Below are 23,884 nucleotides of genomic sequence, written 5' to 3'. Positions count from 1 at the left end.
GGCTTTACCCGACGCCTGATGAGACAATCACGGAATGGAGCGTATAATGGCTCTAGAGAGGGACAGAGCTAAGAGCGATGGAAGGGGGAGGGATGTATAATCGGCTTTTTTGCGCGAGCCAGTGCAGCGCCGATGTATTCTCTCGATCTTTTCTCGGAGGTGAGGGCGGACGAGTTCGCAATTAAGTGAATCGAAGAGGAGTGGGATGGAGAGAGGAAGCAATCGACTTGGTGAGAAAAAGAGGGCTTGCAGTGAACGAGGCTGTATCGGGAAGATGGACAATGAGGGGGAGATTAACAGCTTCTTATTGTTGGATTTTCGATTAAGCCGCCGACGCTTAAGTGACGGTCGCGCACTTATTGTCCGCTAGCTGAGCTTTTATTCTTCGAGCTTTCTTGAATATTGCTGGAACTCAAAGAATCGTATATAATCGTAGCGCGAAATTTTCAAAAACATATCGGATATAGCTGATGTAACTGTAAAACAGAAACGCGAGCGATTCCGCATTACCTCAAGCCGCGTCCCATTTATCAACCTCGAGGCCGTAAACCGATTAAAATCATAATGGACGTGTGTCGGCGATCAAACCGCCGAAAAATCACTGCGACACATACGCACCCTCGGCCGCGTGTCCATCCGTCCGCATAACAACGCTGCGCAATTTAATCACGCCAATTCCACGCTTGCGCACTGCTCTTTTGTTACACGATTATTATGCGCCACATATAGCTATACGAACATCGATACGTTATCGGCAGTCATCCGAACGCGCTTCGACGTTTCGCGGCTAATTTGGAATTTATTCGAGCATAGCGTGATGGAAATGATTTTTTTTTTTTATACGTAAGATAAAATCGCATATATGCCAGCTTTTTCTCTTGTTGATGTACAACGATCATAAATGATTATATCTGTCGAGGCTGGTGGTTTTTCACCTTTGCGATCGAGTTCGCTCGGCGCATTATTTCACATTGCGCTGAAACATTAACCGATATAACATCCAAAATCCAATAACGAGCAATCAATCAATCTTACAGCCGGCTCTTCCTCATTTCGCTTTCGATCCGCGCACTCCGCTCGAGAACACACTCTATATATACACCTCACGATGAAAAGCTCTCTCTCTCTCTCTCTCTTTTCCGCCGAAGCCTGTCTTCTCTCCTCTTCGTTTCAGTCGGCTCCGCTTTTTTCCCCCTGCCAACTGCTTATTTCACTTTGCTGCAGCGCTGGCCCATCGTCTGTCTTCCGACTCGAGCCGTGCTCGAGTTAAGAATTGAAAGCTTCTGTAAGCTCGAGCTTTTTTCTCCCGGCGAAAATAATTTCAGCGGAACCGTCGGTGCATATTATACACGAGCTTTAAATGGATATAATTAGAGGCGAAAAATCGAAGCGATAAGCGCGTATACATGTATCCGATAATAACTCGAGCGTCATTGGCATCGAGAGAAACGTTAAATTCGCAGCTAGGAAAATTACACACTCGGAATAACGGACAGATAACAGTCGCCTGCGCGCGTGCGTTCGCGGACTGCAAGCCAAGCGCGATCTCGTAAATTTATCGCGAGTAAGCAATACTTTGAGTTATGGCTCGCTGTCAAAGTCACGAAGATCACGCTGATTAATAGCTCTCCCGCACATATACATTCGAAATCGAACGGAAACGTTATATCTGTACAATTTCACGAATTACATGTATAGTCGACAAATTTTCGATCGAAAAAGGGACACACGTGTGCGAGAGCTTTTTTGCGAGGCCTGACCTGCGCGCGACGTCGAGATGGGCGATAAATCCAAGAGGGTAGGGGTCAGACAGAGAGAGAGAGAGAGAGAGAGAGAGAGAGGGCATATAACTAACTACTCGAAAGCGTTTCGCGCGCGCATAATCTCGTTATAACAAGTCGGCAAAACCGCTAATGGGCTACTTTTACGCACTCGGTATAAATCTGCGTGATTAAGCGGGGGCGTGGAAAATTGCTCGCTCGTTTTGCGGCTTCTTAGCTTGTTTAAAATGCGATCGCGCGACCCTTCAATTAGACGTTAGTTTGCCGTGGGGTTTAAACCATTTTATTTAAAGGAAACACGTTTATACACCGAGCTTTTGAGTCTAAACGAATTTTGAGTATAGTAGAATAGAGGCTGGAAAAGAATAACGTCGCAATTTCGTAGTGCGGATAGCTAGAAGTTAACTCTGAAGTATAGTGTCGCGGCTGAGGGATTATTTCGTTTTTCTCCTTGCCCGGCGAAGTACGGAAATATCGCGAAGTTTCTCAGCGCGGATTTCGCGTTGAACTTGGACACGGAAAGTATGCGGGTGACGTCTTCTATTTTCCCTGTAGATATTTCTAGACGTTGGCGATGTACTTCTTCTTCCCGTGTTTAATATTCGACGTTTGTTTGCAGACTCTAGCAACTCCGGAAAGCACTGAAAAACTAAGGCTCATAACGAAAAATCACGTTTCCATTTCTCTCCTCTTAAAGGAATCTCATCTCAGCCCTGCAAAGCTCTCATTCCATTCGGCAAGGCGGAACAAGAAGCTCGTCGCATAACCAACAGCGACAAAATCTCCCTCTGAAATCCAGCCTCCTAAGACTGCGGCGCATCAATAATTCCACTCTCTCTCTCTCTCTCTCTCTCTCTCTCTCTCTCTCTCTCTCTCTCTCTCTCTCTCTCTCTCTCCGATTCCCATCCTCACGCATTACCTCCGCCGCAGGTATATACTAATAGCCCCGTCGTCGCAGCTGCAGCGGTAGAGAAGACTGAAATCTTAGACTTTCAAATCTCATTGGCGGCGCATTAGGACGCTCTCTTATTCCCTCGGATCTGCAGCCGCTCGACTTTACTTATTTACCTCCGACGCAGTGGATTTTAGCCCCGGATCGCACAGTAGAGGGGTGGAAATTCAAAGGAGAATTATTTTTTCGTCGATGTGTGTTTGCGCTCGAATTTTTTCGAACGACTGGTTTTTAGCTTGGGTTATGCGCCTTTTTTCGTCGAGAGCGATTAGTCGGTAATCCGTTCAGTCGTTCAGCCCGATCTAATTATGCATCCGCGCGGGAGAGCTGTATACGAGAGGGGGAGAGAGAAAAAAAGTGCAGCGGACTTATTGTGCGGATAAAAGCTCTCCGCGGGAGATCCAATTTAGGGTCCGCGGAAAAGCTGATTATAAGGTCCGGGATTCGAACTTAGCGAAGAGCGCGCGCGCGGACACGGACTTTAATCCGCTGCAAAAAATATAAACTCGACTCCGAAAGCGGAGTTTCGAGTGGCTTGTAGTTCGATAAACAGACGGTGTTTACTTTGGGAAATGTTTTTTTATCCTCGATTCGACGTGCGGAAAAACTAATTTTTACCGGCGTACCTGCAGCGAAGAACGCATTTCTACACGTCGGCTGTATTTGCATCCCGTTATTTTTAACGACTAGCGAAATGTTTATACTCGCAAAAAAACACACCGAGTGCAGTTGATAATGTCAATAAGGCAGCGCTGAAGCATCTGATTTTTATTCCAATCCTCTCCGATAAGCAAACGCTGCTCTTGCTTGTTCTCTCTCTCCCAACAAACGCATACGCGAAAGCTCGCTGATTAACGAGATTCGCATTAATTATAAAAGCGGATCCGGCTCGGCGTTCAAACGAAAAAAAACTCGCGAGCTCTCTTCACACTCTGCATCACAAATCAACGAATAGGCATAAATGAACATTCTCTCCATCTCTCTCTCGTCGACATCAAACAAAAATGCCGGAATAAAAAATAGAGAGAGGGAGACTCAAAGAGCGTGAGCCGGCACACAGCTGCTTTATTAAACGCTGGATGAACTCGAGCGCGTATTTGCCACGCGCGGAGGCAATCGGTTCTTTTCTCATTTTGCAGCGCGCTTTTGTTAAAAGTGATGCAGGGGCGAAAAAAAAAATTCCCGGGCAAAGCAAACTTCCCGCGAGCGGTGTAGTAGGCGCTTATATTTATTGGGATCTAGACGCATGTAAATAAATGTTTGCTTCGGTAAAACAACGTTTTGCTTGCGTAAATAGAGAGGAAATTGCGCGGCTCCCTGATCGGGTAATGTATATACTTCGCGAGAACGAAATTTTATTTCGAATCAAAAAATTGCAAACGTTTGTTTCGCTGATCCGACACAAGCGTGTATAGCCTGGGGGGAAAATGGTATTTTTATTTTCGAAAAAAATCGTCGAACCTTTTCGAGTCATCGGCGTATACAAATTATTAAAAAAAAAACTCAAGCCGGAGAACTTATCTCCGCAAACTCATTACCGCAGGCTAGTATCCGCAGTAGCTCGAGAGCTTGCAGAAGAAAAGCACGGACACCACTCGCAGGTGAACAGACATAGTATACATACCTATGACTGGTGCCCATATCCACGCCCCTGACAACAGGCAGCATCGTGCGGGGCAAAGGTGTGCTTGGCAGTGGCCGCAATAACCTCGCGAGCATTAACATTACATTACCTTCGGAATGGGATTGCGCACGCTGCGGCCGTTAGACTGGGCCGCAATCGCGTTTGCGTCTTCTCTCTCTCTCTCTCTCTCTCTCTCTCTCTCTCTCTCTCTCTCTCTCTCTCTCTCTCTCGCCCCCGCATATAGGCGGCTGTCTCTGTATCTTTCGAAAGTACGTATACACATACATGTATACACGCAGTGTAAGTCGCCTGTTGCCAGCCGCGCGTGCTATTGCAGGGCCGATCATCTGAATAATACAGAGAGAGGAAGTCGAAATGCCCCCGGCTACTACTCCGCTCTGCTCTGCTAGTGGACTTTGCGCCGGTGAGTTACGGGTTGCGGTGGGTAGTTTTGGGATGCTGGTTTACGGGGAGGTGATTAAAAAGTTGTGTGCGAAGCTGGGACGCTTGGCGTATGGAGCTCCTGAAAGAATTATAGGAAGTGTGGTGTGACTGAAATTTCGAAGCGACGATAGGCTGAAAAATCTTTCGTGTGTAATGTAGTGAATATAGGAGAGACAGCCGAAGGCCTGTGTGGACTGAAACTACACGCGCTGCGAACGGCAAGTATAGTAAAGCTACGCCAACGAGGAGAACCTGCCGCTACTGTTAGCGAAAATTTTCATAAACCCACTACAGCACAAAAAGCCGCAGTCAATTCCATAAATACACAAACATGGCCAGCCCCACCCCTTAGCAATAAAACAAATTCGTCGTCGTTTCACGTAGCGACGAGCATAGATCGCGAAAACCGAACCGCAGTCGTGCGTAAACAGTCGTCGCTCTCGGCCGGCCCCGTATTTAAATAAAGCCGCAGCACACAATCGCGCGCGCTCGAATAATCGTCGGGAACGTTTAACGAGCGATCGAGTCCATTGAGCCGAGAACCGAGAAGGAGCTGACGGCCGCCCCAAGTCCGCCGTACGTGTACAGCGAAACGAGCCAATGAATATACGACGACGCGCACAGAGCTTTGTGTATACTTGGAAATTATTCAGTGCGGCAAGACGAGATTCCAAGCGAACAAAGATGATGATAACCGCAGCTGATGGAAGCGCGGAAAAATCGCCGAAACGAAAGTTAGAAACAAGCGGACAATCTCAGACACGCACACACGCACACACGCACACACAAAAGCAGTAGGAGCACAGCAGAGCGCAGCTCTCGACTGTATTCGGCAGTAAAGCGTTAATTAACGTAAGCCCCGCGAATCGGTAATTTCTCGGGCTGGCCGTTTCGTATCCTGTTCCGGGCTCGCGATAGCACAGCAGCACTGACCACCTCCGCAGCAGTCGTAATGGACGTTCTATTACCTTGGACTGCGAGGCAGCGGCGGCGGCGGACACACGCCGGCACGGACCAATTGCTTTTACGTGCGGCTATATGTATGTACGTGCCAGAGCTTTCTCTCTTCACGTATATATATATATATAAGCTGCGGAGTGCAAAGTTCTGTCTTTGCCGTTATCACGGCGCGCGAAAATGCGATGCGCTGTGTGCAGGCGAGCGTGACGTATACGTGGAAGGTGCGAGAGAGGACTGCGTTCATACTCGCGCGAGGAATCGAGGCTTTCCTTATTTTGGATTCGGGTTTGCTGGGATTTTAATGGGAGGTTATGGGTGGTTACGGTAAGTACGAGAAGAAACAGCGTTTTGCGCGGTGAAGGGTTGAGAGGTAGAAGTAAAGTACGAAAAAATCGGAAATTTGTTCATAGTATTTATTTGCCTATATTTACCAGAAAATTTTCTATAGTTCTGCTAACGCTCGAGTACCTCGACGCTGATGCCAGTAGGATTGTCGATTCGTTCGGAGCAAGCAGATTTTTTATAGCACTAGAAATCAACATCGACAGTTTAAACTTCGCCGGACTGATCCGGAGATCCTATAATGTCTTCATAGTCGAGCATGACACTGGGCAGATTTTTATGGAACAGCTCATACGGCAAGTTCTGATAGTTTATTATTCTAACGCCTCCGCTCACGATCACTTCTCCCTCCTGGGCAAAGGCTGTTGCGATGATCACCAGCAGAAGGGCAAAGACGATGAGAAAGTGACGGGCCATCTCGACAAAACTGCTCGTGCGTTATTGCCGAATAGAATGGTGAATTGGTTTTGACTGAAGAGGTGTTTTGGCATGTGCTTATATAGTATACTCATACTGAGGTTATTTACATAAATTCTCCTGATTATGCAGAGGAGCCGAGAGAAGGTGTCCCGCTCAAAAAATCCATGAATATGATGCGAATTTAAGAAGTCGATACGGAGTCGAAGGTAACAGATTAATTTTAAAAAATATAGGCAAAATTGACGATTTTCTATTTGCTTACGCTCATTTTGTCAGAATAGCTTATTATATCATGTTCAAATTCGAAAATCTTCGATTTTTACTTATATCACGTATGAAATGATAAAAAGTTAAATCTTAAAATTATTTTTCGGATCTACAACTACTGGTTATTCTTCTTGAAAAAAAAACCCACTATAAAGTGTATATTTTGTGCAGATCTAATTACGCACATTGGTTATTTACTATAGTATTATCATCAGCAGTTTTAAACGGTACGGAATTTTTTCACCTGAATCGATAAAACTAGTTTTTACGGATGGGTGTGGTTCGTTTATAAAAATTGCTCAAGGAAGAAGATTTCTTCATAAATAAATTTAAATTGCTAAATTTATGCTAAAGATGGAATTCTGGTTTTTATTACTTTTCATTTTATTCATCAACAAAAATGATATCATAGTATAGCAGGTATTATTATTATTATAAAAACTTTCTTTAAACATTACGAAATAATATAAGCCATGATGAAAATTTTGACAATGTGATCAAATAAGCGTTAATTCTCATAAGAAAATTATTTAAATAGATAGACCTTGAACATAATATTATCTTGGATTCTAAAAACGAATGCTGACCCCTTAGCAAAGCTACGCGACATTTCATATATTTTCTAAACCCATTTGAGCTTTCGCACAAGAAATTTTTCGAATTTTAGGTAACCAGATAATCAAATCAAGTAAATAAAATATCACGGAAACATTTGGAACTCTGGGGACTCTAGAAATTGTACATTCTATCTGGAGTCCTTACAACGCGGTTTTGACTCTACGTTATAATATTTTTGAAGCTCTGTACAACCGATAATCTCAGTTGTACAGAGACTCTAAATTTGGCGGCCTGAGGCAGCCATTCTCGAATGTAAGCCATTCCTCCACCACGCGAGCGTGTTGACGTTGACGCGCCGCGAAGAAAACAGTGGTAGGCGAAGGCCTGTATGACTGATGACAGAATGGGGACCTCAAACTGCCAAAAGTGAAATCTCCTAGACACCGATAGTTTCGGTCTATCCAGAGTTCAAAAAGTTTTTCCATGCAGATCACGATCGATAAATACGTTGCCGATTGTGCAGTGCTTTGTGAATGAACATTATTACATTCAAATGTCAAGTAACACCGAAAGTAAAATTGTGTAATAGGTCTACCTTGCCTTGCTGCAAATCAATCAACGACTGTCATCGATCATTTGCCAACGATATATTTTCTCAGTCTTTGTTGTGAAACCCTAAACACTGCGATAGGTAAGTTACTTTGTTGTTAACCTCTTTAAAATACGTAACCTCGTAAATCGTGTATCAACTATATAAATATTTTCAGGGCTCTGGAGAAGTAGTGTCCGAAAGTATACAAACGTCCACATCTTTAATAAAAAAAATGTCAGAATTAGGTCAAATCAACCGTTCCGGAAAGTCGACGTATTGTTGGAAGATTCCGAACTTTAGTAGTTACGATAACCTCGGATATTTAATTATCTACACTCACCTGTATTTAGTACTTCTAATACCAGCGAAGGATTTAAGTGGCAACTAAAACTTTTATTCCAAGATTATTCTACGAGCAAACGCAGATTTTTTGCTGTAGTCTTCGAGTGTCTTTCATACGACTTCCGTATGGCTACTATAACAGCTGGCATCCTTAAAAACAATAATGAAATCATAGAAGAAAAAACGAAACTTTATATGAAAGAGAATATCACATCGACATTCTCATATTTGTTATTCTCATAATGAAGAATTTGTAAATAACCCAGCGAACGAGATTCTAAACGACGATGTTTTAACATTCTACTGTAAGATCGAAATGGGAAAAAATCTCCCACTTCCTACTAATAATGTTTTCGACATCTTTGTTTTCAAAGACAAATCAAGCGTTGAGAGCAAAAACCTCAGCCATGAAATAAGTTTGCGACTAGAAGAATTCGACGATTTCGAGAATCTGCTAAACGATCGCGACTTCGGTGACCTAAATATCAGCATCGAGGACAAGACCGTCATTGTGCACAAGTGTATCCTCGCAAAGCGAAGCCCCGTCTTTGCAGCCATGTTTCGATCAGACATGAAGGAACTTCGAAACAACGCCGTAGAAATCAAGGACATCAAGTACGGCGTATTCATGGAGATGCTGCGCTTCATATACTCTGGAAAGGTGCATCGGCTCGAGGCAATCGCCATGGATCTTTTGGTCGCCGCGGACATGTACCAACTTGAAAATTTAAAGATCTTGTGCGGAGTCGAGCTCGTGAAGCAGTTGAGCGTTGAGGACGCTGTGTGTATTTTGAAACTGGCCGACAAATGCCACGTAGAGGCACTTAAGAAGCAGGCGATCGAATATATCGTCCAAAACAGGAAATGTATCTTCGACCAGACGGCATTCAGTGGTCTTAGTCGCGAGCTCACCTACGAGATATGTCAGGCAATGAAGTGAAAGTTTTGATGTATTTTTGATAACAATATCCCTTGTTTTTAAAAAGATTTATAAATATTGTAAAAGCCATGATAAAAAGCTTTTAGCCGTAAATAAAAACGTAAATAAAAACAGAATTTCACGCAATTGTATACTCCGGAAAATATGTTCTATTTACATATTCGTACAAAGGTTATCCGAAACTCTCGTCGCTCGGATTTCATGAGCGAAATAGTACTACACACGTGCACGTATACCTATATATATGCTACACTTTTACGCTCGCTCGAATAATCAAAGATTTCGCGTTCGTAAAGACACCAACCCGAGCGTAGGTATGTATACCTATAGTAAAATTGGCGGGTTTATCACATATGGTGGTGGACGGATGGTGCTGAGTTGCAATCAACCATAACTGTCAGGTCGCCAAGAGCATCGGATCGGGACAGCGGGACCAACTCAAGTTTATAGTAGGTTCAGCTCATAAACATCGACAGAGGACGTGTGCAGCTTCCTATGCTTCCCCGCGAAAGAACCCGTGCATCGTAAAAATACGCGCCATTAGAGCTGCAAGTTTCTTTGTCGTTTGGCTGTACGTGCAAAGCACATAACCTCAAAAATCGTGAATTTGATCTATGTAAATATTTTGTCAGCGTTTGAGAAGAAGAAGTACATTGGTGTTGACTACTCTTGCAGAAATATTCTAAGCTGGATACATGTCTTTTATTCTCAAAATGCAACATATCGAATTAGGCTCGGTAGAGCGTAGAAACGGGAACTCGACGTACCATTGGAAGATTCCAAACTTTAGCGAGCACACGGACATCAACGTCGTTAAGCATCTAGCCTCACCTCTGTTTAGCACCTCTAACATTGGGGACGGCTTCAAGTGGCAAATGAAGCTGACTGCTATAAGGTATAGGTTAAGCAGCCGCCGATTTATATCTCTATATGTTGAGTGTCTCTCCCACGAGTTCCGTATGGCCACTATAAGTGCGGGCGTCATAAAAAATAATGGAACGATCTTGGAAGGACAGACCAAAGAATACAAGAAACGTGACACGACACTGTCGATATTAGGTATCGCAGAAATGGTATTCTTGTTGAACCAGGCGAACGAAATACTAAACGACGATGTTTTGACTATACAGTGCACGATCAAGATGGGAAAGATTCAGCCAGTCCGTCACTTCTCATCGATCAAGGTTAGCCCCATCACTTACAAGAAGAATCAACTGAGCCGTGAAGTAAGCCTGCGTCTAGAAGAGTTCGACGACTTCGAGAGCATACTGAATGATCGCAACTTCAGCGACGTGAGCATCAGCATCGAGGGCAAAACCATCATGGCGTGTAAGCTTATTCTCATGAAAAAGAGCCCCGTCTTCGCAGCCATGTTTCGAGCGGACATGAAGGAGCGCAACAAGAATGCTGTGCTAATCGAAGACATCAAGTACGACATTTTTATGGAACTGCTGCGCTTTATATACTCTGGGAAAGTGCGCCAACTCGAGACAATCGCCGTGGATCTCTTGGCAGCCGTGGATAAGTATCGAATGGAAAATTTGAAGACCATGTGCGAGCTCGAGCCCATTAAACAGATGGGCATCGATGACGCAGTGCGGATGTTGAAGCTGGCCGACAAATATCGCGCTAAGAAACTCAAGAAGCGGGCGATCGAGTATATCGTCGAGAACAAGATCGATATCTTCGATCAGGCGGAGTTCCGGGGACTCGACAAGGAACTGATGTACAATATCTGTCAGGCTATAAAGTAAAGGTTTTAATAATTCGTTGTTTTTATAGTAATCTAAAAAGATTTGATTTTGAGTTTAATGTGTTAGTTGTCAAATTCAACTATTTTATTTTTTGTACTTGTAGTGTTACTATTAGCATATCGATACTGCCAATACACTGTTTTTACAGCAATTTATAAACGCTGATATGATAAACAGATAAAACCAAATGAATATTGAGTAAATTTTCGTCACAATTATAATTTTTTTTAAATTTACGAATCATACATCCGCAAAAATATGTATACATCTACAATCAGCCAACATTCGAAAGAACAGCGCATTTTAACCCTTGATCGCCTGCAGATCTACAAAGAATAAAATAAACACGAAATTCGTAAACGATCACTTCTATCCTATACGAAAATATCAACCCACCGCGAAAATTCACCGTATTCGAAAATACGAATCGCCTCGACCGTGCAGTGAAAATATCCCTTTACCTCTGCACAACAAAAGCGTCAACGACTCCATCGACAGCAACGGCGTCAAGACCTATTTCAATTTCAATATCAAGTAAACCTAGTTCTCCCCCACACTACTCGCTCTCTCTCTCTCTCTCTCTCTCTCTCTCTCTCTCTCTCTCTCTCTCTCTCTCTCTCTCTCTCTCTCTCTCTCTCTCTCTCTCTCTCTCTCTCTCTCTCTCCTCTCTCTCTCTCTCTCTCTCTCTCTCTCTCTCTCTCTCTCTCTCTCTCTCTCTCTCTCTCTCTCTCTCTCTCTCTCTCTCTCTCTCTCTCTCTCTCTCTCTCTCTCTCTCTCTCTCTCTCTCTCTCTCTCTCTCTCCCTCGTTGACTCTTGTCCGCGGCCTGATATAATATTGGTTCTGTCGAACTTCGAAATGCGAGTCCGTCTACATGCGCAAGCTACCTGCTCTCTAGCGCTAGAATCGAAATGACTTTTTGCGAAATCACGCGAGTTTCGACCTTTTTCATTTAACGCGATAAATGTGGGTATACGTCGAAAATTTAAACAGCGACGCACAAAGGAAGCTCGAGACGCGGCTTGAATTGCATACGCTGCAAAATTTAAAAAAATTTAAACTGTTTAAATTTAAAAAAATTTAAACAGCGACGCACAAAGGAAGCTCGAGACGCGGCTTGAATTGCATACGCTGCCGCGAGGAAACATTCGCGAATTGGAAATATTCAAATTATGCGCGCGCTTGATTAGCATGATTTTCATACAGAGAAAATATAAAATTTACGCGATAGCTGTGCATACCTGCGCGCGCGCGCGCGCGATGGAGTACTTTGCGGTCCGGCTGAAATACCGTATCAGAGGCAGTGTATATAGATCGATTTCTGCATTATTATGCGATTCGAGCTTATATAGTCTCTCCGATGCCAGCCTCGCGATCGGCCTATCAAAACAGAAATTTCCTGCCTCGATTCCCCCGTATTCCATTTGTTTCCACCCTCGCAGTGCCGCTTTTTTATCTTTCTCTCACTCCCGCGCCAAAATCCGTGAATTATTCAGGAAAAATCGCGAGAAAATTGCGAAAGTCGAGATGCGCGGCAGCTATCTCTCTCGTAATTGTCGCTCTTTTTTCGACGATCGCCGCGGCTCCTTGATGTCCACGTACACCGAGGAAACGTCGATCGCCGCGACTGATTGATTATCGCGTTTCGACGACCGTCTGCTAAATTTTAAGACTACAAAGGTGCGATAGGCGAATGAGTTAACGTGTATACATATGATATCTAAATCGGAATTAATCGTCGGGACGAACCAAAGCCCGGGATTATGTGCCAGATAGGGGAAAACAATTTATTAAGTGATAAGGGTCGAGACCGTATCGGCTATTCTGCGCTGACCGCACGTACAGCCAGCGGAAAAGGGGTCGAATGTAAGGTGCTGCGGCGGCACGTATCCACCGCTCGACTCGTCCTTCGGACGGCGATGCCTTTTCACAGCTTGGCACGTTCGCGAGGCTTGAGCTAGAATAAGCTATGGCTGTCGAGAGGATTTAGACGATCCACATGAAGCATATTATTACTGTTGATGCAACTGCACTTTGCGTGCAGTCGAAAATTTCAAAATCAAGCTTCTCCAGAGCTGAATTCATGATTCTAAAAGTCATCCCCAACAGCTCGCGAGAAAACGCAAATTACGTCGAGCGACGCATAACCAGGGCTCGATCGCCCCGCTGCTTGTTAGGCAGGAACTTCGCACCTTCGAGAAACTTACACAAGGACCAAACTATAGGCTCAGCGAAGTTTAACGTATACTTCGAATCCAAATTAACTCGCGGCACCTCGTCTGCTATGTAATACGAGCCATTGTGAGGAGAGCTAAGCCAGAGGTGCAGGAAGTGGAGCAGTCGATCTTTGGAAGTGTATAACGTACACGCGTGTGCGGACTTCAAAGAGACGGGTGTTTGTAAGGTGCGATGGTTGTTGTAGTGGTTTATATAGAGATGATTTCAAAAGGATGCGAATGGAACGAGCTATAAGCGTGTTTTTAGCTGAGATCGCGAAGTCCATTTGAAAGCAAATTAAAATACTAATGAAATAGCACAATTACGCTGATGTTCATGTTTTATTGTTGCTTAACAAAAAGGTTTTCATGGATGAAAATCACCTTTGTCTTTTTAATTTCGCATAGATGAATATCTGTGATGTAACATCCTGTCGACACGGGTGTTGAGATTGTCACTAAAACAATAGTCACTCGACGCATAAATTCTCGAGCGGCGTTGCACAAGATATACCTATGTATGACATGTCTGTCACAATTGGGCGAAAATGACATTTGTCTCAACCGCTTTAATTCGTATTCAGATCCTGCGGTTTTGTATACGGTGGAGGCCGAGGCCTTCCCGGCCCAACTAAGATGGTTGGATGATTCTGGAGCAATGCTTTTGCTTCTGCATCTACGTTTCGATAGTTCGGATCAATCGAAATTTGACGAAAATTATGCTTGACTTGATCGCTCAGGACGTATTGCTGATACTGGGCAGAGGCTGCTGCGATGAGTATTACTAGAAGAGCGATGACAATGAAAAGCCGACGGGACATCTTTTGTTCCTTGAACGTTGTAATACTGAATGAAAAATAATGAATGTCAAAAATGACTTTTACTGTCCAACATATCGAACGCATTCATCGAGTACATTTATTTATCGTTTAATTTTGATTATTTACTAAAGAATTCTTTAGATCGACATCGACTCGTCAAGATAAAGCAAAGTGATAAAATTATACGATTTTATTTCTTACACATTACCAATATCTATGCAGACTGCAGGTGAGTTCTAGGATGCTTGTTGGTCAGCACAGCCTTTGTCACGTGACTATGCGGTTTCAGGTGTTTATTCGAAATTCCAAATGAATACAACAACAACAAAAAACGCGTAAAAGAGAACGTTCTCGAAGCGTCGGTTATAAAACTAGCAACTGTACCGAGTAGCAGTTCAGCGAACAAATTAGCGTCAAGCGCCTGTGCCAGTCCGAAAGCAAGTGGCGATTGTCGGTTTCGCAATTTCGTTTTTAGCCGTAGTATAGTTCATCGGTGGATGCGTAAAATAATGGTTGTCTTCCTGTGCGAAAGTGTATATCCATGTGCACACACACACATAGCTATTAATCTTATCCTTACCATACTTTAGAGAGCATTCGTCTATGAGAATTTGTGATTGACAAATTCGTTTAACCGGAAATTCGCCGAATTTTACCTTTAATTATTTATTTTTAATGAAACAATACCTCAGCAACGCAGCAACCATACTCCCAAGGACAAAAAAATCCAACGAAAAATAAGAGCAGGAACTTCAAACGCCGGCGGCGTCAACAGCTTGGCTCCGGAATTCCTCTCGCCGACTCGAGTTAAAAGTACACGGCAAAGCAGCCGCCAGAAACTTGCTGTTGTCTCTCTCTCTCTCTCTCTCTCTCTCTCTCTCTCTCTCTCTCTCTCTCTCTCTCTCTCTCTCTCTCTCTCTCTCTCTCTCTCTCTCTCTCTCTCTCTCTCTCTCACTCTTCCTCTCGCGGGAAGAGCGATAATAAGAGAAGAATCCCCCGAAGTATCGATTTGATAGCTCGGTCAGCCGGTGCAGCGAGTCCTCCTTTTTATCCGCTCGGACGTTCGCAAGCCTGCGTAATACCTCCGCTGCAATACATCGGTATTGTCTTGGGAACGAGAGTGAGTTCTTATTCTTTTTCGTTGCTTTTGACCCGCAGCTACGTCTCTCCAACTTTCCTGATGTATTTCCTCTTTATCTCTCCTTTGGCTCTCTTCTTTTTCCCTACTCCCGCACAGACTCGCTCGCTGTTCTCTTCTCTCCCCGGGACTGCTTTAAATCCGCGAAACTGCTCATCGATAATGTAGCGAATAAAATATTTTCATTCCACTCGTGCTTGCATGTAATTTCGCACGGCACCTCCAGTTTTGAAGAAATAGAATATCTTACACACACCCACACACACACACACTGCGAAAGCTCCTCTATTTTCTCGTACAACTTCCTCGCTCCTTCTTTTTCTCGCGTCGCAGCTTTATATGTAAGCGTATAGAGAGCTCGAGGCAATACCCCGAGGACCAGTGCGCTGCAGTACTCGTGTACGCGCAGCGAAGAAGATCCCTCGGATTTCTTGCAATCCGGATGGGCCTCTCCGTTTTTGCCGTGGAGAGAGCCGAAGACAGAGCCGCGACTATTTTCCTTCTTGATTACTGTGTTTGCCACTCCTGCCGAACTCCGAGAGTGGAGAAGTCGAGAGAGAGAGAGAGAGAGAGAGAGAGAGAGAGAGAGAGAGAGAGAGAGTAGAGGGAGACCAGCAAGAAAGTCGTATAACCAGCCGCAGGCGCTTGACACGAGTCGTGGGAGGGATCAAGTACGCCGACGGCTTCTCTCTCTCTCTCTCTCTCTCTCTCTCTCTCTCTCTCTCTCTCTCTCTCTCTCTCTCTCTCTCGTTCTCGGTTTAAATTGATTTTGCCCAGGGAGATTCTTGCCCGGACAATTCCCGACTCCCTTTTTAATTAGCAGTTTATAAAGCTTTCGCCGCTTCCGCTGAAGACTTCTCTGGTTTCTTATTCTATTCCACTTCTCGGAAGAGAGAGAGAAAGAGATTTACGCTTTTTGGGGGGTTTCGAGATTGTTTGCCTTGCGATGGAAAGTTTTAAAGGGACGATGTATATTCGGGATGTCGAGCGATGAGACCATCGGAGAAGGATTTTAATCCGTTAATGAGTTCCGAATAGTTGATGGCTGTACCGCGCAGCAATGCTCTAATCGAGTCAAGAGACAATTCGTTTTCGCAAATTATGACATTCGTGGATACAGGGTGCGGGAATAAGAAGAAATAGCTTTATGATTCAATATCTAATTTATTGCAAAACGCTAATCTAACTAACTATGACTAATCGCTAAATAAATACATGACACTATCAAAACTATCTTGTGGATCGTTTAAGCCCTGCAGCTGATGGGCAGCTGGTAGCTCTCGGTGTACGTGACGGATTTCTGGGTCAGATCGGGGTTGGCGCCCTTCTCGACGCGCTCGGCCACCTTCTCGGAAGCGCTGCTCCTGGCGACGCAGTGGAACTGGACTGCTCTGGACTTGGTCTCCTCGGGCCTGCAACTGGACGAGCAGCTGGGCAGAGGTCTCAGAGAGAAGCAGATCTGGTTGTTCTTCATGACGACCTTGGTGCGGTGGGTCATGCAGCGCCTGCTCTCGCGGCTGTCGTCGTCGTCGCTGCCACGGCCCGACTGGCTGGTGCGTCCAGCCTCGGCGTCGCTGATCACGTTTCCGGGCCTGGTGCTCTCGAAGGTGCACTGCGAGCTCTTGGCCTTCTCGGCCTGCTGGACAGCCGGTCCCTCGCACTGGCCCTCGCTGGTCAGAGCGTAGGTGGCGGAGAACTCCTCGGACTTCTGGAGTGTGCAACCACGGGGGGTCTGCTGGTCGTTCTCGGGCTCGAGGTCGTTGTTACCACAGAGACCACGGACGGAGTCGCGGTACCTGTCGCCGGCCTGTCGATGGAAGAGAGCGAAGGTGAGTATTTTTGGGGATCGACGAGGTTATAGGTTGTTGGGATCGACGAGAGTAAGACTCACCTGAATTTGGGCGCGGGAGCCGTCGTAGATGATCTTGACATTGAACTTGTCTGAGACAACCTTGACAGACTTGTCGGAGAGCTCGAAGATTTCGAAGACGATCTGGTTGTCCTGTTTCTCTTGGTGGCTCTTCTGCTTGGAGTAGCGGATGGACTCGCCGTTGATCTTGGCGCGGGGCTCATGGGGTCCGGAGGTGCTGAGCTCGATCTCCTTGTCGCCAAGGGTGATCTTCAGCTCCTTCTGTCCATTCTCGTTCTCTCTGGTCAGGACCGTGACGTGCATGTCGTTGGGGATGGGCTGCTGCTGGCTGGGCCTGTCGGGGTCGTTCTTGGGGAACGAGCTCATGGCGACGTGCCAGCACTTACCAAGCCTGAGGCTGTAACGGTGGTTGTCGAAGGTCTTGGCCATGGTCTTGTCCAAGTCGCAGGTGCCTGTTGCCGAATAGAAATTCACGCGGTGAGAAATCGTCGTAGCTTCGAAGATTAAAGCGTGCGAAGATACTTACTGGAAATCTGGAGGGTGTTGCTGTCACTGGTCTGCATGTTGTTTCGGCTGCTCTGGCTGCTGAGCTTCTCCTGGCTGTTGTTGATCATGGTGTCGATGTTCGTGATCTCGACCTTGCCTTCGGGGGTCTTGAGGGTGATATCCATCTTGTCGTCGCGTGGCGACAGCTTGAAATCGATCTTGATCTTGTTGCTATCGTGCTTGTCTTCGCGGTTCTTCTGGACCTTGGCGAAGTCCTGGGAGACCGACTCGGCGTTGTCGACGAGTCCCATGCTCAACTGCTTCAGGGGCGAGCCGCTCTCAAAGGTGACGATGATTTCACCGGAGTCAACGGATGACGCGCGCGTGTTGGCCATCTGACAAGACTGAGTCATCTTGTTGCCGCTCTTGTCGTGCTCCCTGTTGCACTCCTCAGCCTCGCGGGACTGACGGATCTGGTTCTTGCGCTCCTCGCTCTGCTTGGCCTTTCCTTGGATTCTGATGGTGTCCTTGAATTCGTTGGAGCTTTCGCCGGATCCCTTGCCGTAATGGAGCTCGGCATCGAATTCATGGCGGGTGTTGGCCTTGAGGGTCTCCTCGAAGTCGAGGGTATCGGTGTCGGGGCTCTTGCCCTCGAATCCAGCTGAGAAGTGGTAGCTCTGTCCCTCATTGTCCTTGCCGGCGGCGAAGAGAAGAGCACGCGATTTCTGGTCGACGTTGCTGTAACCTACAGCGGCGGTGAAAGCCATGGAAGCCTTAACGCCTGCGTTCAATTTTACACTGACATCAACGGATTTGGCCTTGGCGGAGTTGATGTTCTTGGCAACTTCGCTGAGGAGCTTCTCCTTGCGTTCACCCTGGCTCAAGCTTTGGCCAAGATGTGGGGCCCTGGCGTTGGGAGACCAACTTTCGGAGCTTTCGGAGTCCTTGTTCTCGGTGATCAGAGAGTCGTAGCTGGCCTTCAGCTCGACGTTCATGTCGCTGCTCGGAGTCAGCTTGATGGAGTATTTCTCGTACTCGGCCTTCTCGATGGAGATCGGGAAATAGAGGGATGCGACGGAGGACACAAGGGAGGTCGCGGCAGCGATGGCGTTTCTATCTTTGTTCTCGCGGCTGTCGTCATTCTGATAGCTGTTCTGGTTCTGCCATGTGAATTGCACTCTCTGCTTGCCGCTCTGGTCGTTCAGTTCGAAGCTCAAAGGAGAAGCGCGATCCTTGTGAACGGTGTGAGTGTTCTTGTCGATGGATACGGGCTGGAGGCTCAGGATGTCGTGTTTGGAGGTGAAGGGCTGGGACTTGAATTGAAGGATCTTGTACTCCTTCTCGTCCTCGTGGGGCTGAAGCGTGAAGCGGGCTTCGTTCTTGGTCCTGTCAAAGGCAACTTCGGACTGGAATGGCACATAAACTTGGATGTCCTTGTCTAATCCGGCGATGTATTCCTGGTGCTCGAAGGGAATGACGAATCCGAGCCTCTTTTGGACCTTCAAACCGTAGACCATGCGGGCTTTTCCGGAGACGGTTGCGGAGTTGGGAAGCTCGCTGCTGGACAGCTCGGAGTCGGTCATCAGTTTAGACTGTGCGTTGACGCTCACGATGGTCGGGGCCTTGAGGGTGAAGGAGAATGGGTAACCAGTTTCCATGGGGAAGCTCAGGATCACTTCGTAACCGCTCAGTCTTGTTTCCTCGAAGTCGACTCCCTTCTTCATGGATTTGGCCATTTCTCTGAGCTCTGTAAAGAAATATTTTTATAGTATCCCAAATGATTATAATGAGTAAATTAAGAACTACAAGAAAGAACACTCACGTTCTGGGATCTGCTCCAAAGTGTGGTTGTCGAAGGAGATGTAGTGGTCACCGTTTCTGTGGGTCGCGAAGAAGTGGCCCTCGATCTGCTCAGGCTCCTCTCCGTGGATGCCCAACAATTTGGAGATGTTCTCGGGCGAGAATTTCTGCTGCTGTGCCTTGCGGCTGCTCTGGCTTTCTTTCTGGAAGTTCTTGAACTTCTGCTCTACGAATTTCCAGGTGTCCTGGATGCTGTTTACGATTCCACCGATCTGGATCATGGGTACTTTCATTCCTCTGAAGACGGGGCTGATGACGAGGTATCCACCCTTGGGGATGATACTGTCGTCGCTGCCCATGTAAGTGGCGACGAGCTTGAATTCGGAGTTGGTCTCCGAGTTCTTGAAAGTCTTCAACAAGACGCGCGAGTACTGAGGTCCGTATTTCTCGGGAGTCAGAAGGGGCAAGGCAGCCTTGGCGGCATTAGAAAGTTCACGGAATTCCTCGTCCTGAAGCTGGGAAAGAACCTCGATGATGGACTTGACGGCTGCGTTAACGTGCTTGTTGACGTCGTAGTTGGTGAAGTCGGCCATTCTCTGGAGCATGCTCGCTGGTGGGTTGGTCTTCATGAGCGTGAAGAGGGCGGCGCAACGGATTTCATAATGGTCAGCGATGTTGGAGTAGATCTTGTAGAGGACGGGGCGAGCGAGTTTCGGGTGGCTGGTGGCGAGCTTGTACATCTGCAGGACCATCTCGAGACGTTGGAACGGAGATACCGGTTTCCTTCCTTCGAGGTATGGCTCGAAAACGGACAGAATGCGTGGGTGGGCAGTCCTTCCGATAGCAGCGATGTAGACTTGGATCTTCTGGCTTTCGCCCATGTCGATGGCGTTCTTCAGCTCCTCGGCCATGTAGGGGATGTACTTCTCGAGAAGGTTGCTGCTGTCCTTGGAGATGAGCCTTCCGAAAGTGTGGACGGGGTAACGGTTATGTGCGCTCCTATGATTGACCATAGCGTGACGGATGAGGTCAGCGAAGGCCAAGATCGAGGAATCGCGGAGGATACGCTGTTTCTTGGTCTCTTGCATGGAGACTATCTCGAAGAAGGCATCCATATACTCGGTGGTGGGAGTGCGAGCGGACTTGGCGGTAGCATCGACGACGAAAGCGGCTTCCGTGCCCTGGATCTGTTTGTTCTGGATCCATTGCTTGATGTTGACCAGAGCGGGGCCAGTTCCAGCCTGAGCGACTGCGTCGCGGAAAGCGACCCAAGCGTTCCTGCGGGAGCTCTGAGCCTGATCGCGCTGATGAAGCTGGTTCGAGGACTGGCGTTGCTGGTAGAGGTCGCGTTGAACCTCAGATATCTGCTCGGCGTTCATCGTGCGGATCAGTCTCGAGAGGATGGTGACCTTCTCGAGGGTCTGGGACTCGGGCATGCTGTCGGGTCTCTGTATCTCATTGCCGATTTCCTGAGCGATGCTCTTGGCGGACTTGACAACGTCGATCTTTCCGTTCTTGTGGATCATGTTACCGTTGTTGCCAATGAAGAATGGCAGCATGGGGCTCTGGGGTGCCTCGGTCAATTTCGGTTTCCTCTGGAAATAGCTGTCATCGTTGTTATCGGCGATGCTCTCGAAAGACTCGGACGAAGATTCGTCGGAGTGCTTGTGCTCGCCGGATTTGTGGTCGTGCCTCCTTTGCAGGTTCAGCTTGTTCGGGCGGCGAGTGGAGATGCTCTCGGTCGGGCTGTTGTAGTTGTAGACCAAGTTTCCGGTGGACTGAGGGTTCGATGGTGGAGGAACTTGCTCGGCGATGTCCTTCACTTCGTGCAAGGTAAGGTTCATTCTGCTAGCGACCATTCCGTGCTGGTTCTCCAGCTGGTCAGGGTTGAGGACGACCTTGTTCGTGGTGACGGAAGACTGGATTGTGTACCTCTTGAGGTTTCCAGAAACGATGACACGACTCACGGAAGATCTCTGTAAAATTTCACGCGGACGATTGAATGACACCGGAAAATTGAGGTAAGCATGTTAGTGTTCGAGAGATGAAACTTACCGATAGGTATTTCGAGTTGCCGCTGGGCTCCCACTTGTTGCGTCCGTTAAGACCAAAGTGGTAGCTGATGCGTTGGTCGCAATTGCTGTAGTTCTTAGTCTTGACGAGGGAGATGATGTCACCGTCTTCGCGGAGCTCAGGTATGGGCACGAGCTCGGGGTTGGTCTGGATCACGCGCTCGGGAAGTGCCGAGACGTCGTAGAGAACCTCGCACATACCACCGACAGAGTCTTCCATGACCTTGAAGAGGGCATAGGGCTGGTTGCCTTCGGGGAACTGGTTGTGCTTGGAACGCACGGCGTTCTCACCCTGAGTGTCGACCTGCAGTTGACTGACGATACTCTTGAGCACGTTGACTTCCCAGGTTGGCACATCCTTGTCGACGATCAGATCACGCACGACTCCGTTCTTGGTCTTGATCTCGAAGGGCTTACCGCTAAGAGGGAAAGTCTGCATGTTCATCTGACTCTGCGGAATTTCCGAGTCCCAGCCGTTCTCGAGACGCGTGTGGATCTGCGTATAACGGGGCAGCGAGATCTTGGCGCGGAGGAGGTCGTCGCCGTTCGGTTGAACGGTGAGGCGAGCCTCCATCACGATACCGGTGTATTGTTTCGACTGCCGGTTGAATGCAGCCAAGGTACGACTTCTGATCTTGTAAGTGTACTCTTTTCCGTCTTTCCAACCATTCTGGGGGCTGGCGAATGCCGCTCCAGCTGAAATAGAATGTATAGTTAAATTTGATGAATATAACACTTAGCAATGAATTTTTTTTCAAGTTTTTGCCAAATCAAAAAGTTAAAATGTTTCAACTGACTTAAAACAAAAAAAAATTTATGACATTTTTCTTCATTAAATTGAAGAAAAGATGTCCCTTCTTACCGAGGAGCAGCAAAATGGCAGGCGACCACAACATCTTGTTCCTCGTCGTAGTCCGGCGGAGAATGGTGAAGATGCCTGGATTTCCTTCGTTATTTATACCGAAGATAGATCCAATGTGACTTCGACGAGAGCGACATATGCAAAATCAGCGAAATACTCGATCAGCTAACTCGTTTAACTTTTTACTTTATCAGTACATTGAGATATATTCGTGAACTGTATCGACATGCACGCGCAGAGGATTTTTATGACGACGCGATACGACACTGAGATAGACGTTTTCTTTTAGTCGCATAATGAGAGATTGCGAATAAGCAATGTCAGGTCAAAGGTTAGATGTTTATTAGTTTCATTAGTTACTATGTACCAAAGCTAAAACTTATCAGCTCTAACCGTCAGAATTTTTTAGTATGTTATAGGTTCTTGGCGCGTGTTCTAATCGCCCGAGACATTGAAGATGAACTTTTCATTGATGAATGTCGGTATGATCATTGCATTAAAATAAAATACTACGGCGCATTACTCTTACGTACTCTGATTCGATTCTCGAAAAAAATTATTTTATTTAAACAGCAGAAAATTCTGAAATTGTTTGAGTCTTGATAAATTGATTTTACAATTATAAATTTAGACAACGCAAGGAAATAACAATAGTAGCAATGAAAGGTAATAGAAACAAACAAAATAACTTCATATTCTCTTGTTAAATTTAGATTAGTGCGCTTACTATATCAAAATATTGAATAAACAAAGTCACTTCAGCCAACGGATAATCCCGCGATGCCAAAGATTCAATTCAGACAAAGGTTGACACTTAAAATGGTATATATATATATATATATATATATATATATATATATATATATATATATATATTTGTTCAAATAATTGGATTATTTTATTTTCCAAATCATGCATCAAACGTAATAATAGCAACACATTAGCCGCCGGATTCATAATGAACTGTTTTTGGCAGCTTGTCGGCGGAGAAGAAGATCCTCTCTTTAAAAAATGATGGCCTTTGTTGTGAAGCATTTAATACGTGATTCTGATTGGTTGCTGGTTGGTTGCCTAGGCAACGAGATCAGAACCGCGCTTTAAATTCATAACCCTCAAAACAGTCATAACTCATAACCCTGGTAGAAATGTTTAAGGTGTTTAAAATGAAATGTGGAAACCTTGATAACAGATAAAATATATGTAATATAACTAGCAAGAAATTTTAGTAAAAATTAATCATTACCGAGAGTGTGTAGTATTATCCCTAACCCTATTTGAAGTAGTAATAAAGTGTGTGAATATTATTTAGTTTTTTTTTTAATGTCAGTGAGAAGTTCAATTAAAAGAATAAAGAGTTTGAAGATATACTGTGTCTCTGTGCCCAAAGTCGCCCCGGTGAGGTTTGAGAGGTGAATTTAAAGAAAAGTTCAGTATCCGAGTCTGTAAATTTAAGTCTATCATTATACAATGCTCTTTGAATTGTAAAAAGGCTACTAGACAACTAAAATATGACACTGCCACTTCCTATGTTACCTAGAAATATATAACCTAGATGATTCTGATTTTCAAACTGTTTTCGTTCATTTTTTCACATCCAGGCTCATGCGAATTTTTTAATTGAGCAGGTCAAATTTTACTTATAGCC

At 45.8% G+C, this 23,884-nt stretch overlaps 3 protein-coding genes and 1 long non-coding RNA gene across 4 annotated transcripts; 2 read left to right on the top strand and 2 right to left on the bottom strand.

The window, feature by feature from the left end:
• Positions 1-7,542: 7,542 nt before the first annotated feature.
• Positions 7,543-9,338, top strand: LOC100680128 (speckle-type POZ protein B-like). Its single transcript, XM_008206743.3, has 2 exons — positions 7,543-8,039; positions 8,116-9,338. The coding sequence occupies exon 2, from the start codon at positions 8,599-8,601 to the stop codon at positions 9,220-9,222; it is 624 nt and encodes a 207-aa protein (XP_008204965.1). The 5' UTR covers positions 7,543-8,039; positions 8,116-8,598; the 3' UTR covers positions 9,223-9,338.
• A 147-nt stretch (positions 9,339-9,485) lies between these two features.
• On the top strand, positions 9,486-11,342 carry LOC103315850 (speckle-type POZ protein B-like). Its single transcript, XM_008206750.4, has 2 exons — positions 9,486-10,281; positions 10,353-11,342. Exon 2 carries the CDS (start codon positions 10,365-10,367, stop codon positions 10,974-10,976), a length of 612 nt encoding a protein of 203 aa, XP_008204972.1. The 5' UTR covers positions 9,486-10,281; positions 10,353-10,364; the 3' UTR covers positions 10,977-11,342.
• A 2,171-nt stretch (positions 11,343-13,513) lies between these two features.
• LOC116416346 lies at positions 13,514-14,608 on the bottom strand. The gene is made up of 2 exons (XR_004226781.1): positions 14,220-14,608; positions 13,514-14,036 (listed from the first exon to the last, which is right to left on the bottom strand). It is a non-coding gene; the product is annotated as an uncharacterized LOC116416346 (long non-coding RNA).
• Positions 14,609-16,293: 1,685 nt separating this feature from the next.
• On the bottom strand, positions 16,294-22,384 carry LOC100122102 (vitellogenin). The gene is made up of 6 exons (XM_001607338.6): positions 22,240-22,384; positions 21,361-22,073; positions 19,328-21,281; positions 17,546-19,252; positions 17,041-17,471; positions 16,294-16,956 (listed from the first exon to the last, which is right to left on the bottom strand). Exons 1-6 carry the CDS (start codon positions 22,271-22,273, stop codon positions 16,396-16,398), a joined length of 5,400 nt encoding a protein of 1,799 aa, XP_001607388.1. The 5' UTR covers positions 22,274-22,384; the 3' UTR covers positions 16,294-16,395.
• Between the last annotated feature and the right edge of the window lie 1,500 nt (positions 22,385-23,884).

This window comes from Nasonia vitripennis, chromosome 2 (genome assembly GCF_009193385.2).
Source record: "Nasonia vitripennis strain AsymCx chromosome 2, Nvit_psr_1.1, whole genome shotgun sequence".
Lineage (NCBI taxonomy): Eukaryota > Metazoa > Arthropoda > Insecta > Hymenoptera > Pteromalidae > Nasonia > Nasonia vitripennis.
This window is presented reverse-complemented; position numbering and strand designations above follow the sequence as displayed.